The 12534-nt window shown below is 57.3% G+C and overlaps 1 protein-coding gene across 2 annotated transcripts; it reads right to left on the reverse strand.

Moving 5' to 3' along the window:
• Window positions 1-1707: 1707 nt before the first annotated feature.
• Window positions 1708-7342, reverse strand: SOD3 (superoxide dismutase 3). 2 transcript variants are annotated; one of them, XM_072808954.1, is made up of 3 exons: window positions 7110-7251; window positions 4196-4282; window positions 1708-3775 (listed from the first exon to the last, which is right to left on the reverse strand). In XM_072808954.1, the coding sequence occupies exons 2-3, from the start codon at window positions 4210-4212 to the stop codon at window positions 2986-2988; spliced, it is 807 nt and encodes a 268-aa protein (XP_072665055.1). In that variant the 5' UTR covers window positions 4213-4282; window positions 7110-7251; the 3' UTR covers window positions 1708-2985. The 2 variants fall into 2 exon arrangements, with proteins under 2 accessions (XP_072665055.1, XP_072665046.1); XM_072808945.1 differs by lacking the exon at window positions 4196-4282 and having other exon boundaries at window positions 7110-7342.
• Window positions 7343-12534: the final 5192 nt, after the last annotated feature.

Raw genomic sequence — 12534 nt, forward strand, 5'->3', positions numbered from 1 at the left:
GTCCCTCCCCCAAATTCATACTCTGAAATCCTAGCCCTCAAAGGTGATGGTAACAGGGCATGTCACCTTAGGGAGGTCCCAAAGTCATGACGGGGGAGCCTTGCAAAAGAGGCTCCAGAGAGATCCCTAACCCCTTCCTGCATGAGAGGACACAGTGAACAGCACTGGCTGTGGATCCCAAAGACAGCTCTATGGGACCGACTGTGTCGATGCCATGATCTTGGACTTTCGAGCTATGAGAAAGAAATTTCTGTTGTTTATAGGCTGCTCAGTCTGACATTTTGAGATAGCTCAAATGGACCGTCAGAAGCACCCATTTCCGCCTAAAAATAAGTCCAAACCTCCTTTGATGACCCTGAAGTAACCCATCACTGGGGCAGCAGAGTCAAGAGGGGGTTTTTGTGCCTCTCCATGGTGGGCTCTACCTGATTCCTCGTTTTCACAGCTTTTAATTGTAGGGTTAGGGACACACATCTGTTGAGGTGGGGATATTTAAAGACTCCATTTGCTGGCTCCCCTTTCGTGCTCATCTGCCCCGTTCAAGTTAGTACTTCAAACCAGTGAGAACCACTCGGTGGGGCAAAGTCATCAGGCAAAAACCTTTCTCTCCGGGTGTCAACTGGGGTTCGAGGAAAGACTTTTAATTAACAAGTTAGTCCTAGTAAGAAGTAAAAAAAAGCCCCTGGGGATGGGGTGCTGGCCAAGGCTCCATTTGACTCACTGCCTTGAGAGTCTGGGAGCAATGGAAGCTGCCTCTGAGTGAGCAGGGTGGAAAAGCTGCAGCTAGAAAATGGGTTTACCCAAGGAGGTTAGAAAGTTATTCTGAGTGCTTTTATTCAATAAATGAAGATGGATAGGGGTGCCTGGGTGGCTCAGTCGGTTAAGCCACTGACTCCTGATTTTGGCTCAGGTCATAATCTTAGGGCCCTGGGATCAGCCCTGCATCAGGCTCCACGCTTAGCGTGGAGTCCGCTTGAGAGTCTCTCTCTCCTTCTCCCTCTGCTCCTCCCCCTGCTTGCTCTCTCTCTCTCTCTCTCAAATAATTTTTTTTAAATAAAATAAATGAAGGTGGATACCCTTTCTGATCTAGTCTCTGTATAGATTCTAATTTTCAAAAAGAGAAGCTGAACATCCAAGTCTTATTCAAAATCAGCCTGCCACTGGACTCCACCATTCCAACCGCCTTTGTGTCAAGAAGTGAAGAAGAAGAGCATTGTCCTTGTCGTGGTCGTGGAGAAGGCCAGCCACTTCAGATAGCAATGCCACCTCCCTGTAAACTGCCCACTCGGCTGCTTCACTGGGCGCTCGCCACCATCTGGGGAACAGATCTGAGGCTGCACTCAGAGGCACATGTGAGGAGACACAAGGCCCAGTGAGGCGGCGGTAGCTGTGTGCCAGGCCAGTGGCTCCAGCCCCAGAATCACCAGGAAGCTTGTTGCAAATAGATGTCCATCTTTCCCTTTGGATTCCAGCCCAGAAAGCCGTATTTTTTTTTCCCCTTTCCTGCGCGATCCTGGTGCCTTCTATCTTGGGATCCACGCGGAAGGAATGACAACCAGAGACTGAACGCTGTGGCCAACAGACTTGGAGGGAAGGTCATAAGGACAAATCCTGCAGGGACTTGGGAAGTACCTTTGCTATTTCCAAGTAGCAGCTGAGCCCGGGAGCAGAGCCTCTAACAAATCAAATAAATAACCAAGGCCTCAGTGCAGGTCTAAATTGTTGAGTTTTAATGTGCAACACAAAGACTCTCAAACAGCACCCCCCCCCAAGGAGCAGCTCTGTGGGGGGGGCCGCGGGCGAGGGGCAGCTGAGGACACCGGGCAGGGGCGCCTGACTGCAGGCAGCGGGTGCTGGCACCGTGTATGAGAGTGGTGGGTCTGTCGGGGGCACGGGGGGCTAGGTAACCTCACGAGGGGTCTCAGGACCCCTCGAAGGAATCTAAGGGGTGGCAGGGACCGAATCCTTAGGGCAAAGTGGGATTTCAGGACTCCTGGAATAACGAGAGGGGTGTCAGGGTAAGAAGGGACCTCGGGGTGGGGCGGGCAGGGAGGGGTGTCTGGGCGGGCAGATGGGTCACATCACTAGGTCCTGGGGTCCTCAGAGCTCAGGATGAGTGTCTCGGAGGGCGGGGGGCTGCCTTCCGGATGCAGGCGGCGGTGTCTGCGTACGTGGTTGGGGGCCTCAGCGGGGAGGGATTTTCGGGGAGACCTCAGATGGCGAGAGGGGGCCCCCGGGGGCAGAGGGAGGGGCTGGAGGCAGGTGGAGGGGGGATGCAGGTCCTGGGGCACAGGGAGGGGTGTCGGGGCCTGCAGGGGGCAGAGGGAGGGGGTCGAGGTGGGGCGGGGGCCGTGCAGGTCCAGGGGTGCACACGCAGGGAGGGGCGTTGGGGCCCGTGGGGGCGGGGGGGCTGGAGGCGGGCGGGGGTTGCAGGTCTGAGGGTGCGCGTGTGGCGGGGAGGGACGTTGGGGCCTGCAGGGGGCAGAGAAAGGGGGTCGAGGTGGGGCAGGGGGTGCAGGTCCGAGGGTGTGCGCGAGGGGAGGGGCCTCAGGGCCTCCGGGGGCAGAGGGAGGGGCTGGAGGCAGGTGGAGGGGGGATGCAGGTCCTGGGGCGCAGGGAGGGGTGTCGGGGCCTGCAGAGGGCAGAGGGAGGGGGTCGAGGTGGGGTGGGGGCCTTGCAGGTCCAAGGGTGCGCGCGCCGCGAGGGGCGTCGGGGTCTCCCGGGGCAGAGGAAGGGGGTCGAGGTGGGGCGGGGGCGCAGGTCCGAGGGTGCGCGCGCGGGGAGGGGCGTCGGGGCCTCCGGGGGCAGAGGGAGGGGGTGGGTGCAGGTCCGGGGGCGCGCGCGCGGGGAGGGGCGTCGGGGCCTCCGGGGGCAGAGGGAGGGGGTGGGCGCAGGTCCGGGGGCGCGCGCGCGGGGAGGGGCGTCGGGGCCTGCAGGGGGCTCCCCACCCGCCGCATCCGCGGGGTGGGGGCCCGGGGCCGGCGCTCAGGCCGCCTGGCAGTCGCTGTCCCGCCGCCGCTTCCTGCGCTCCGCGTGCTCCCGCGCCGCGCGCGCCCAGGGCAGCGGCCCGCACACGCCGACGACGCAGCAGGCCAGGCGGCGGCCCGCGTTGCCGTGGTCCAGGCTGGCGGGGTCGCCGCCGCGGCCCAGGTCGTCCTCGCCCGCGTGCACCACGACGGCGCGGCCCACGATGGAGTGCGGGCCGGCGAGGGAGGCGGCCAGGCCGCCGCGGTGCTTCCGGACGCGGCCGTCGCGCACCGCGAAGTTGCCGAAGTCGCCGGGGTGGTGCGGGTGCGGCGCGGCGCGCGGGTTGTAGTGCGGCCCCGCGGCCTCGCAGCCCGGGCTCAGGTCGCCGAAGCGGTGCACGTGGATGGCGCGGCGGGAGCCGTTGCGCTCGGCCGGGAAGCCGTCCAGGTGGAAGAAGGCCTCGAGCGGGGCGCCGGGCGCGGGCTGGCGGAACAGCACGAGGCCGCTCACGCGCGGCTGCGCGGGGTCCAGCGAGGCGGACGGCTGCACCCGGCAGGCGGCGTGCAGCGCGGAGCCCGGGGCCCCCGGCTCGGCCGCGCGCTGCGTCAGCTGCTGCCAGATGGCCGTCACTTTGTCGTGCATGTCGCTGAGCTGCGCCGCCACCGCGCCGGGGCCGGGCTCGGGCTGGGGCTGGGGCTGGGGCTCTGGCTCGTCCGGGGCGGCGCCGGGCCAGGCGCGCGAGGCGGGGGCCGCCAGCAGCAGGTGGGCGCAGAGCAGCGCGGGCGCCAGCATGGCCGGGGGCGGGCACCTGCGGGCACCCCGGGGGCGGGGGGGGCAGAGCGAGCCTGAGACCCCGCCCCGCCCCGCCCCGCCCAGGGGCTTCCGGGCCCCGCGTGCCCTCCCGCCTGCGCCCTCGGGCATCCCGTGGCTCACGACGGCGCTCCTCCAGCCCTGCTCCAGCACGGGCACGGGGAGGGCACGCGGAGGGCACGCGGAGGGCAGTCAGGGCCTCCCAACCCTGGCCGCCCGCCGCAGCCCCTGCCCCTCCCGCTAGGCGCCCTCCCTTAGTGACCCTCTGACACCTGCTGCACGCGCCTCCCTGGGCTTTGCGGCTCCAGCGGTGCCCGCGCTCCCGAGCGCCTCATGCCCCCTTCCCTGCCCACCCGCAATACACTGCAAGACAGAAACTCCCGTTTTACTCATCACCCCCCAGCACCTGGGCCCGCACCTGGCTGCAGGCGACATTTAATATGGGATTGTTGAATGAGGGACTGGCCGACGGACGGACATGTCATCACGTCATTCTAACGCCATCCTGTGATTGAAGATGGGCGAGTCTAGTGCTGGGGAAGGGCCGAGGAGGAGTGCCCACCCCACCCGCCCCCCGGGGAGGGGGAACTCCAGGAAGGCTTCCCGGAGGAGATGACGCCCGAACTTGATCTCTTAGGGCAAGCGGCTTTTGAGCCGAGCCAGGTTGGAAGCCCGTTTCTGGGAGGAGGCACAGCATGACATGGTTCGCAGCCTGTGAAAGGGCGTGAGGGGAAATTTTGTGTGGCTGCATGGCCTGTGGGGCCAGGGAGGAGGGAACTTAAAGAGCTAAGGGCTGAGGGCCTAGGTTTGAGGAGTGTGGATATTAGCTGTGGGGTCAGGGGAGCTGGAGGAGGGCTCTAGTGCTGGGGGAAATGTTAAAGCAGAGGGCGATGAGAGAAACGTGGCACGAGGAAGGATGTGGGCTGGTCTTTGGGGGACGAGGGAGAAGGGGTGGGAATAGCCCAGGGAGAGATGGAGACACGGAGGAGGAAAAAAATGGAGATGGCCAGAGGGACAGGAGTTGCCTGGTTACAGCCACCCAGACGGGAACTGACGGAGGTCTTCAAGGTGGAGGCGGCAGTGACGGAGGGGGCATGGATTTGGGACACGTCTCCACAGGGAGCGAGAGGCGGGTCAGTGCCCAGGTGGGTGTTTGGGAGTCCTTTGGAAACATGGGTCTGGCACTGGAAGGGGCAGCGTCGCTGGGAGGGGTTTTCAGTGTCAACTGCACGTTGGATTCTGGTTCCTGAGAGTCACATGGGCAAGCCTCGCCCAAGAGATTCTGACTCCGTGGGCATGAGTTCTTACAACTTTAAAGCTCCCATCAAAGACTCTGGGACTCAGCCAGGGTTTTGGGGTCAGACACAGATTCCAATCCTAATCCCAGCGTCTGCTAATTGCAAGATTGTGGGGGAAGGGACTGACTCTGTCTCAGCTCCCCGTAAAATTAGGTAATGTCACCAAGGATCACGGTGAGGGTCAAATGAGATGCTATATGTCAGACTGACTTCCTGTTTTTAAGTCCGTCCTCTTGGACCAGTGCTTCCCCCGCAGAACTGGTGTGCGGGTCCACCGCAATTGCAAAGGCAGGTACCATTTTCAAAGCAAACTCCAGGGTGGAGTATTTACTCCTTCTGGAACCATACAGGAAGGCAGTCTAGTATGGCCATTAAGAGGATGGATTTGGGGATGCCCAGGTGGCTCAGTGGTTGAGCGTCTGCCTTTGGCCTAGGGCAGGATCCCGGGTCCCAGGATCGAGCCCTGCATCAGACTCCCTGCAGGGAGCCCCTCTACCTGTGTCCCTGCCTCTGTCTCTAGGTCTCTCATGACTAAATAAATATAATCTTTTTTTTTTTTTAAAGGATGGATTCTGAAGCTGCCTATGTGAAGCCTGACTCTGCCACTCACTCTCTAAGGGTCTCGTGCAGAGTTGCAGGGTAACTGCTGTAGTGAACCCGAGTCGGGCACGCCCCAAAGCGCTTTATGTGTGGCAGGCCACAGGAGTGTCACCTGAGCCCTGTGGGGTAGGCGAGAACCCTGTGATCCCCGTTCCAAAGAGTAGGAAACTGAGCTACAGAGAAGCAAATGCCTTGCCCAAGGTGTATTCAGTAAGTAGCCGACAGCAGGACTGAAACGTGTGCGTGGTCCAGGCGCTACACTGAACGGCTCTCGAGTTGAAGGCACGTGGCACAGGGCCTGGTAGGTCGAAAGTCCCCAGTGTCTGGCAGCCCTTAGCACCCAGAGTGAAACTGCTGATAGGACTTTCAGGGCGATCCGCTGGGAGCGGGAGGTGCCCAGGAAGGGATCCAAGAAGGAGTGGCAGGAAGGTCGGAGAAGCCCAGGAAGCGATGTCCAGGGTACCAGCACCTCAGACGTGGCCTGGTACGGGGTTACCGCCCTGGGGCCCCAGGGAGCGGGTGTCGGGAGCGGGGGACCCTCCAGGCCTCAGCCGCAAGCTCTCCATCATCCTCATCATCCCCGCCTCCCCCTCCCGCCAGCAGTCCTGCCTTGCACGAGGGCTCTGCCAATTGGAAAGCTCTTCCTTAAAAACGGAGCAAAAACAGATTGCTTAGGGTGTGTCCGTGAAACCTTCTCTTTCAGGAATGCTTGGGGAATACTTCACATCTTAAGGAGAATCTTTCTCCTTAGGAGAAAAACTTTGCCCGCAGCCCCAAGCGAGCCCTGACTCCTTGGCTCCAAGCCTTGACTTCTGCCTCCCGGAGGCCAGTCCGCGTGAGGCCCACCCACCTGGCATGTGCACAGTGCCCACCCCCCATGGAGCTGGGAATGACCATGTGGTTTGGGGGACCCCACCACCTGCCTGGGAGAGACAGTTATCGGAGAAACAGCACAGAGGAAGCCACGAGGCCTGTGCCTCCTTCCTGGGTCTGGATCTGGGAAGACCATGGCCCTTCTGACACCTGCCCTGTGTTCCTAACCCTTGGCTCACCCCCTGGAAGGAGCCCTGGATGTGAGCCTGAGCCTGCCGGGCCCTCCCCCTCCCCTAAGCGGGTGGCTCTTGCCCACCCAAGGCTTGCAACATCCAGAGAGGCAGCCCTCCTCACTCCAGATTTTCCCAAAACACTAAAGTCCGCTGGGACTGGCCTTGGCAGGTGCAAAGGACAGCAGCTCCTTTGTCCCCGAGGCCTCCCTTCCCCCTCCTCCCCACTCGTCCCCCTCAGAGCAGCCAGGTTCTGTCCATCAGTGTGTCCCTCTCGAAAAGATGATAATCAAGTACTTTCCCAAGCAGAGGCCAGATGCCCCGCCCCAGTTTCAAACTCATCAGAAGCACCCTCTGAGAAGAAGGAAAGGAACCTCAACTTGGCACCCACCTTCCCAGCTCTTCCGAGAGAGCTTTCCTTCTGAGCAGTAGGGAGCAGCAGCCAGGAATGCGGGCTGACTCCTTAGGCTGGGCTGTTTGTGGGCGTGCGGGCAAGCCAGCCCCCGGGAGCGGGTCACGGTCACTGTCACTGCAGGGAAGGCAGGCCATTGGGCCGACTCTGGGAGGGTCCCCTGTCGCAGACCAGCCTGGCCACCTCCTCCCCCGACTCCACCCCCGTCTGTCTCCACCTCCGCCCTCCCCAGCCCCCGGTTCCCAGCCAAGTTTTCCTTCTTGTGACTTCACTGGTTTGTGCAGACGCAGCCAGTGACCTTCAGCATGCAGGGCGGGGGGGGGAGGGGGGTATGGTAAGAAGTAGGCAGGAAATAGCCTTTTTGGAGAGGTGCACAATGGTCGCTTTCTTGAGAGGCCTCTTGCTCTTCCCTGATGTCCTCAGCCTTTGACTTACTGTGGCTGGATGCTGCTAAGGAGGAAACGGGCTGGCAACTCCCCGATGTTTTCCCCTGGAGCTGATGGAGTATTGACTCCATCCCTCCCCCTTTGAGAGGTGAGAGGCAGGTGGATAGTGGCCACGTGGGCCAGGCTGCCCAGGCCCCACTGTGTCGCTTCCTAACTGCGCTCCGGGACTAGCCCCCCCTGGCCACCCCTGGGCCTCCCCTTCATCATCTAGAAAATGGGGACCTGACGCTGACCTGGTGGCTGGCACACAGTCATCCTCACAAACCATCATCGTCACCTGTTGTGGTCGCTTTATTATTCGAGTTGTGGCGGGAGCTTCTAGAGGATGTGGCCCAGGGGACCGGGAGCCTTTCTCCCCCTGGAGGCCTACCTGCCTTTGCTGCCGTGATCTTTCCTCAATCATAGCAGCCCCTTCCTGAAATAGAAGCTTTTCTCTCCCAGAAAAGCCCACAAGGGAGGAGGCAGCTTGCCGGCCTGCCCACCCGCCTGCGAATATGCTGTGGGTGCTCGCTCCTCCAGGCTGGGTACCCAGAGCTGCTGCCTGGACCTCTGCCCTCTGGGGTTTCGCACTCTGGGAGGGAACAGTGGTGTCAACAGATCCGTCCAGTGCAGAGTGGGGAGGGAGGGACAGGGGCCCCTGGAGACCCAGACGCTAGTCTTGGCAGCAGGAAAGCTTGTTGGAAACCTAGACTTCTAGGCTCCACCCCAGGCTGAGGGAATCAATTGCCAGCTTCCTAGAACTGTTGTTATTTTTCTTGAAGTTGGTCATTCTGGCGTGCAGCCAGCTTTGGGAACGTCTATTCCGGCTTCCTTTGGCAACGGCGCCTCAGTTTTCTGCCTGGAAACCAGTGCACTTGCGTTCCGTGCAGGCAGTATTGACTCCATCCCTCGCTCCAGACGTGGGCTTGGGACTAGTCAAAACATTGCGTTGGTTCCAGGATAATCCATTCAGAGCAGACAAGATGCAATGACACTTTTCATGGGACTGCAAGGAAGACTAGCGTTCTTGCCGGCCCCTCGCCCCACTGAGGGAGAGCCCACCTGAGGAGAGGGCCAATGTGCAGGGAAGGGAGTAAAAGTTGAGTGAAATCTGGACCTCGAGGCAGAGTTCGAGCCCCTGGATCTAGCCACACCTGAAGCTCTTCTTTATGACCTCAGTCAGTGCATTCCCCTTTTGCCTCAGTTGTTTGGATTGGGTTTTTTTGAACTTGCAACTGAACGCTCTGCAGAACGCCTTCTCACACAGTATTTTATTTAACGCTTCTATTAATGCCGTGGGATGGGTACAAATTTGCCCACTTGGTGGATAAGGAAATGAGGTTCGGGAAGAATAAATAATGTGCCCGAGGCCGCAGAGCTAGGAAATGGCCAAGTCAAGATCTAAACCCAAGACTCGGGTTCCTAAGCCTGCCTCCCTAATCAGTCCACTTTACAACCTCCCAGCCTGAGAGATGAAAGGAAGGAACAACGGGTGAGCCCACACCCAGCGGTTATCTCCTGACATCAGTGACTGCCCTGCCACCAGACGCGGAACCGCGACCTCTCTTTCTCTTCACATCTGTTAATGTGTAATGCAACAAAAAACCAGGCGACGGCTGTAAAAGCAGTGATATTCGGAGATAACACTCCGAAGTGCTCCTGTCCATGTAGGAGAGATCTCTGCTAGAGAACTTTGAACTTCTTGTGGGCAAGGGATCCCGGGTGTAGTTTCCTCTTCATTGTGTCCCGAAACCCCATGGAATAAAACTCCCCCGGGAGATAGAGGGATGCCCGTGAGGGGAAGATTCCTGAAAGCAGTGATTAGGACTTCCAGCTTGTCTCCCCACAAGGCCAGATTCCGCGTGAGGACACTTTACCCAACGCGAGTCCTTGCGACGCACCCAAGGAAGCTCCTAAATGTGTCATTCTGCCTGAGGTCGGCCCCGAAAGCCCCAGGTGAGTGGAAATGGAGTCAGGGAACTGCAGGGTTCAAGCTTGGGTCTTGGTATCTTGTCCAGACATATCTGGGTGATATGAGGAAAGGGGGTCCTTGTGAGGAAGGCGGGCAGGGAGAAAGGAAGCATCGTTCTTATTAATAGTGAGAAGGGATGGCATCTCACAGTTAGGAAGGTGCCTCTCGTGTGCCAGGCACTCGGGAGGCGGTTTGCCCTGCAGCCCTTCGTGCTCGCAGCCCCGCTGCCCAGCTGAGGAGATGGCGCTCTGTGTCCCAGGCCCACCTTCTGGCCCGTTTCCTCTTCACTGCGAACCTGGCACCCTTCGGTTCCAGTGTCGGGCCGCTGGGTGAGAATCGGCAGCTAAGGAAGGCCAGCCAGAGCCAGGAACGTCTCCACCAACTCCCTGGGCTAGGCTCCCCCTCCCTGTGGACTCAGCTCTGGCTCTAGTGCCTCCTCCTGCCCAGACCTGTGAGAAGAACCTCAGGTCCTGACCTGCCCACGTGAAGGCAGGACAGCAGTATGAAGAACTAAAGAGCATGTCCAGGACAGTGCCTGCTTCCGCAAAATAATTGCCTGTGCATCTTCCTCTTGGGAAGAGAGAAGCATTTCACCTTACCTTCAAGTCGTATTTATTTAAAAATATTTGTGGAGTCCAGGGGCTCCTAGGTGACTCAGTCCGTCAAGCGTCTGACTCTTGATTTCGGCTCGTGTCGTGATCTCAGGGTGGTGGGATCGAGCCCTGCATCAGGCTCTGCACAGAGTCTGCTTGAGATTCTCGACCTCCCTCTGCCCCCCCCCACTCTCTCTCCCTCCCTTCCTCCCTCTGTCTCTCTCTCACAATATATAGTCTTTAAAAATAAATAAAAATATTTGTTGAGCCCAACAGCTCCAACTACCCCCCCCCCTTGCTGCCTCCCACTGTAGAAGCTGGAAGTCCAGACAGACACTTGCTTTCCCTGTATCCCTTTCAGCTAGCCATGGTCACATGACCCAATTATTGCCTAGATACCCTGATGTGGCTTTGGGGAAGAGCTCTTATTTTCATTCTAAAGAGGACAGAAATGGCTGGTGCCACCTCTTTCCCCTTTCTCCTGCCCTGAATGTGGGTTTGACATCTAACAATGTGGCAGCTACCCTGGGACTGTATGTTGGCAAGAATGAGAACAAAAGCCAACATGCCCAGAATGGAGGAGGGAAAGAATCTAGGTCCTCAAAAGCCTCACTGAAAAGAAAAGAAAAACTAAAAACAAACAAACAACAACAAAAACAGTGCTTCATTGAGCACCCTAGCCAACCCTGGAGCTCTGGGGTCTTCTTGTAAAGGAGAAAAGAAACCTCAGTATGTTACACACTTAGTGGATTTCTGTTACTTGTGGCCAAATTCGTACCCAACTGATACAATCATGTGCCAGACCCTTCAGTGGGCATCAGGTCTGTGAGGTTGTAGAAATCATAGCCTAACTTCAAGGAGCCCAGTCTCCTGGGAGAGGCCAGTATATGAGAGACCATAGCATCCCCCATGTCCCTCCCCTATTTGATAGATAAGGAGTCAGACCCACAGGAGGTAATTGACTTGTCCAGTGTCACACCTGTTAGGTGCAGAGCAAGGGTTCATGTTCAGATGGCCGAGCTCTCTGACTGCCCACCTTCTACCTCCCCAGTTCTCAGACTCCATTGGCCACATCTTTGCTTTTCCCATGCTGCCCCCTCACACACACACACCCTGCGACCTCACCATGAAGAGGCAACACTCTCCCCACTCAGGTGGCCCGCTCAGCCCAGCCCCTTTCCTGCACACCCGCAGCATGACCAAACTAACAGAAAAGCAGAACTCCAAGGAGCTTGTGCGAAAACGTTCAGACGTCGCAATATGTAGAGAGTGAAATCTAGAGACAAAGGTGATAGAATATTCTTTGCTCCTAGAAGTATGGAAAATTGTTGCTGGAAGGAGCTATAGAGGAAAGAGAGGTCCTCTGACTGAGCCTCTGTTTTAAAAAAGAAATCAGAAAGTCGAAATGCCGACAGGATTCAAAAAGCTTCAGATTCAAGGCCCAGAAAGTAAAATAGGGAAGTAGCCATGTGATTCTCTCAGAAAATGAATCCAATATGGTTCTGGCCCTTCTTAAGTGATGGTTTCAAATGGAGTGGGTTGGAGCTCCCATCACAGCTTCCAAATCGCCATCACGCACCAGGACCACTCATGGGGGCAGCAGCATCTGGAAGATTAGAGCAGTTAGAGTAGTTAATAAGTTGAATTAATTTTGGAGCAATCTAGTAAAGCAGTGAACCTCCTCATAGTACTTCTGGGCCCTGACCCATCTTGCCCTTTCTGGGGAGAAAAAGAGAAATAGGGTCAGGCCTTGTGGCATTCTCCTCACAGTGGGGAGGCAATAGGATCTGCTGGCATCTCCATCCAGACACCAAGGCATGAACTTTTTGAATGTTTCCCCCAACTTTTGTCCATTTTGATGTTAGAAGATTTTCACAGTGGTCTTTCTCCACAAAGCTTGCATCTAGAACAGGAGTTTATCTCTCACTGGCCCATTTTCCTCAAAAGCCAGGACAAAAGATATCAGATCTAACTGTTGATTCAACTAATTTATTTTACTTATGGGTCACGTTTTAATCATCGGAGCGTTGTTCTGGTTGGGTTTTATCAACCAGAATCAAGTTATCTTTTCATTGGTAAGCATGTATTCATTATATAAACACTAGTATAGACTTGAAATTGCGTTTACAGGTGACAGCATCCATTTGTAAAAGAAAATGGCTATGTGTAGCCTGAAACCAGAATCTCTTTTTTCAAATTCTAACCCTCAATGTTAGATAATCTCAAACAGAACTTGAATATTTAAAGCAGGAATTGAAAACTCAAATGCCTGTGGGTGCGAGGCAGATTATATGATGAATACAATGGGCCAGGTACATGTCCTCTCCTTTTTGTCTTCAGACACACAGCCTTATTACATCGTATCTTCATATTGTGGTGGAGATATTTATCTGAAGATATATTTGCAGCCGTTG

This window comes from Canis lupus, chromosome 2, assembly GCF_048164855.1.
Source record: "Canis lupus baileyi chromosome 2, mCanLup2.hap1, whole genome shotgun sequence".
In the NCBI taxonomy this organism is placed as follows: Eukaryota; Metazoa; Chordata; class Mammalia; order Carnivora; family Canidae; genus Canis; species Canis lupus.

What these genes read in the sequence shown, in the direction of transcription:
- SOD3 (XM_072808945.1), bottom strand. Translation starts at nt 7,267, where the DNA reads ATGGCCTGCCTTCCCTGCAGTGACAGTGACCGTGACCCGCTCCCGGGG. An exon ending in CTCTCGGAAGAGCTGGGAAG is followed by an intron (nt 3,776 to 7,109) that starts GTGGGTGCCAAG and finishes GGGTGCCCGCAG; the next exon opens with GTGCCCGCCCCCGGCCATGC.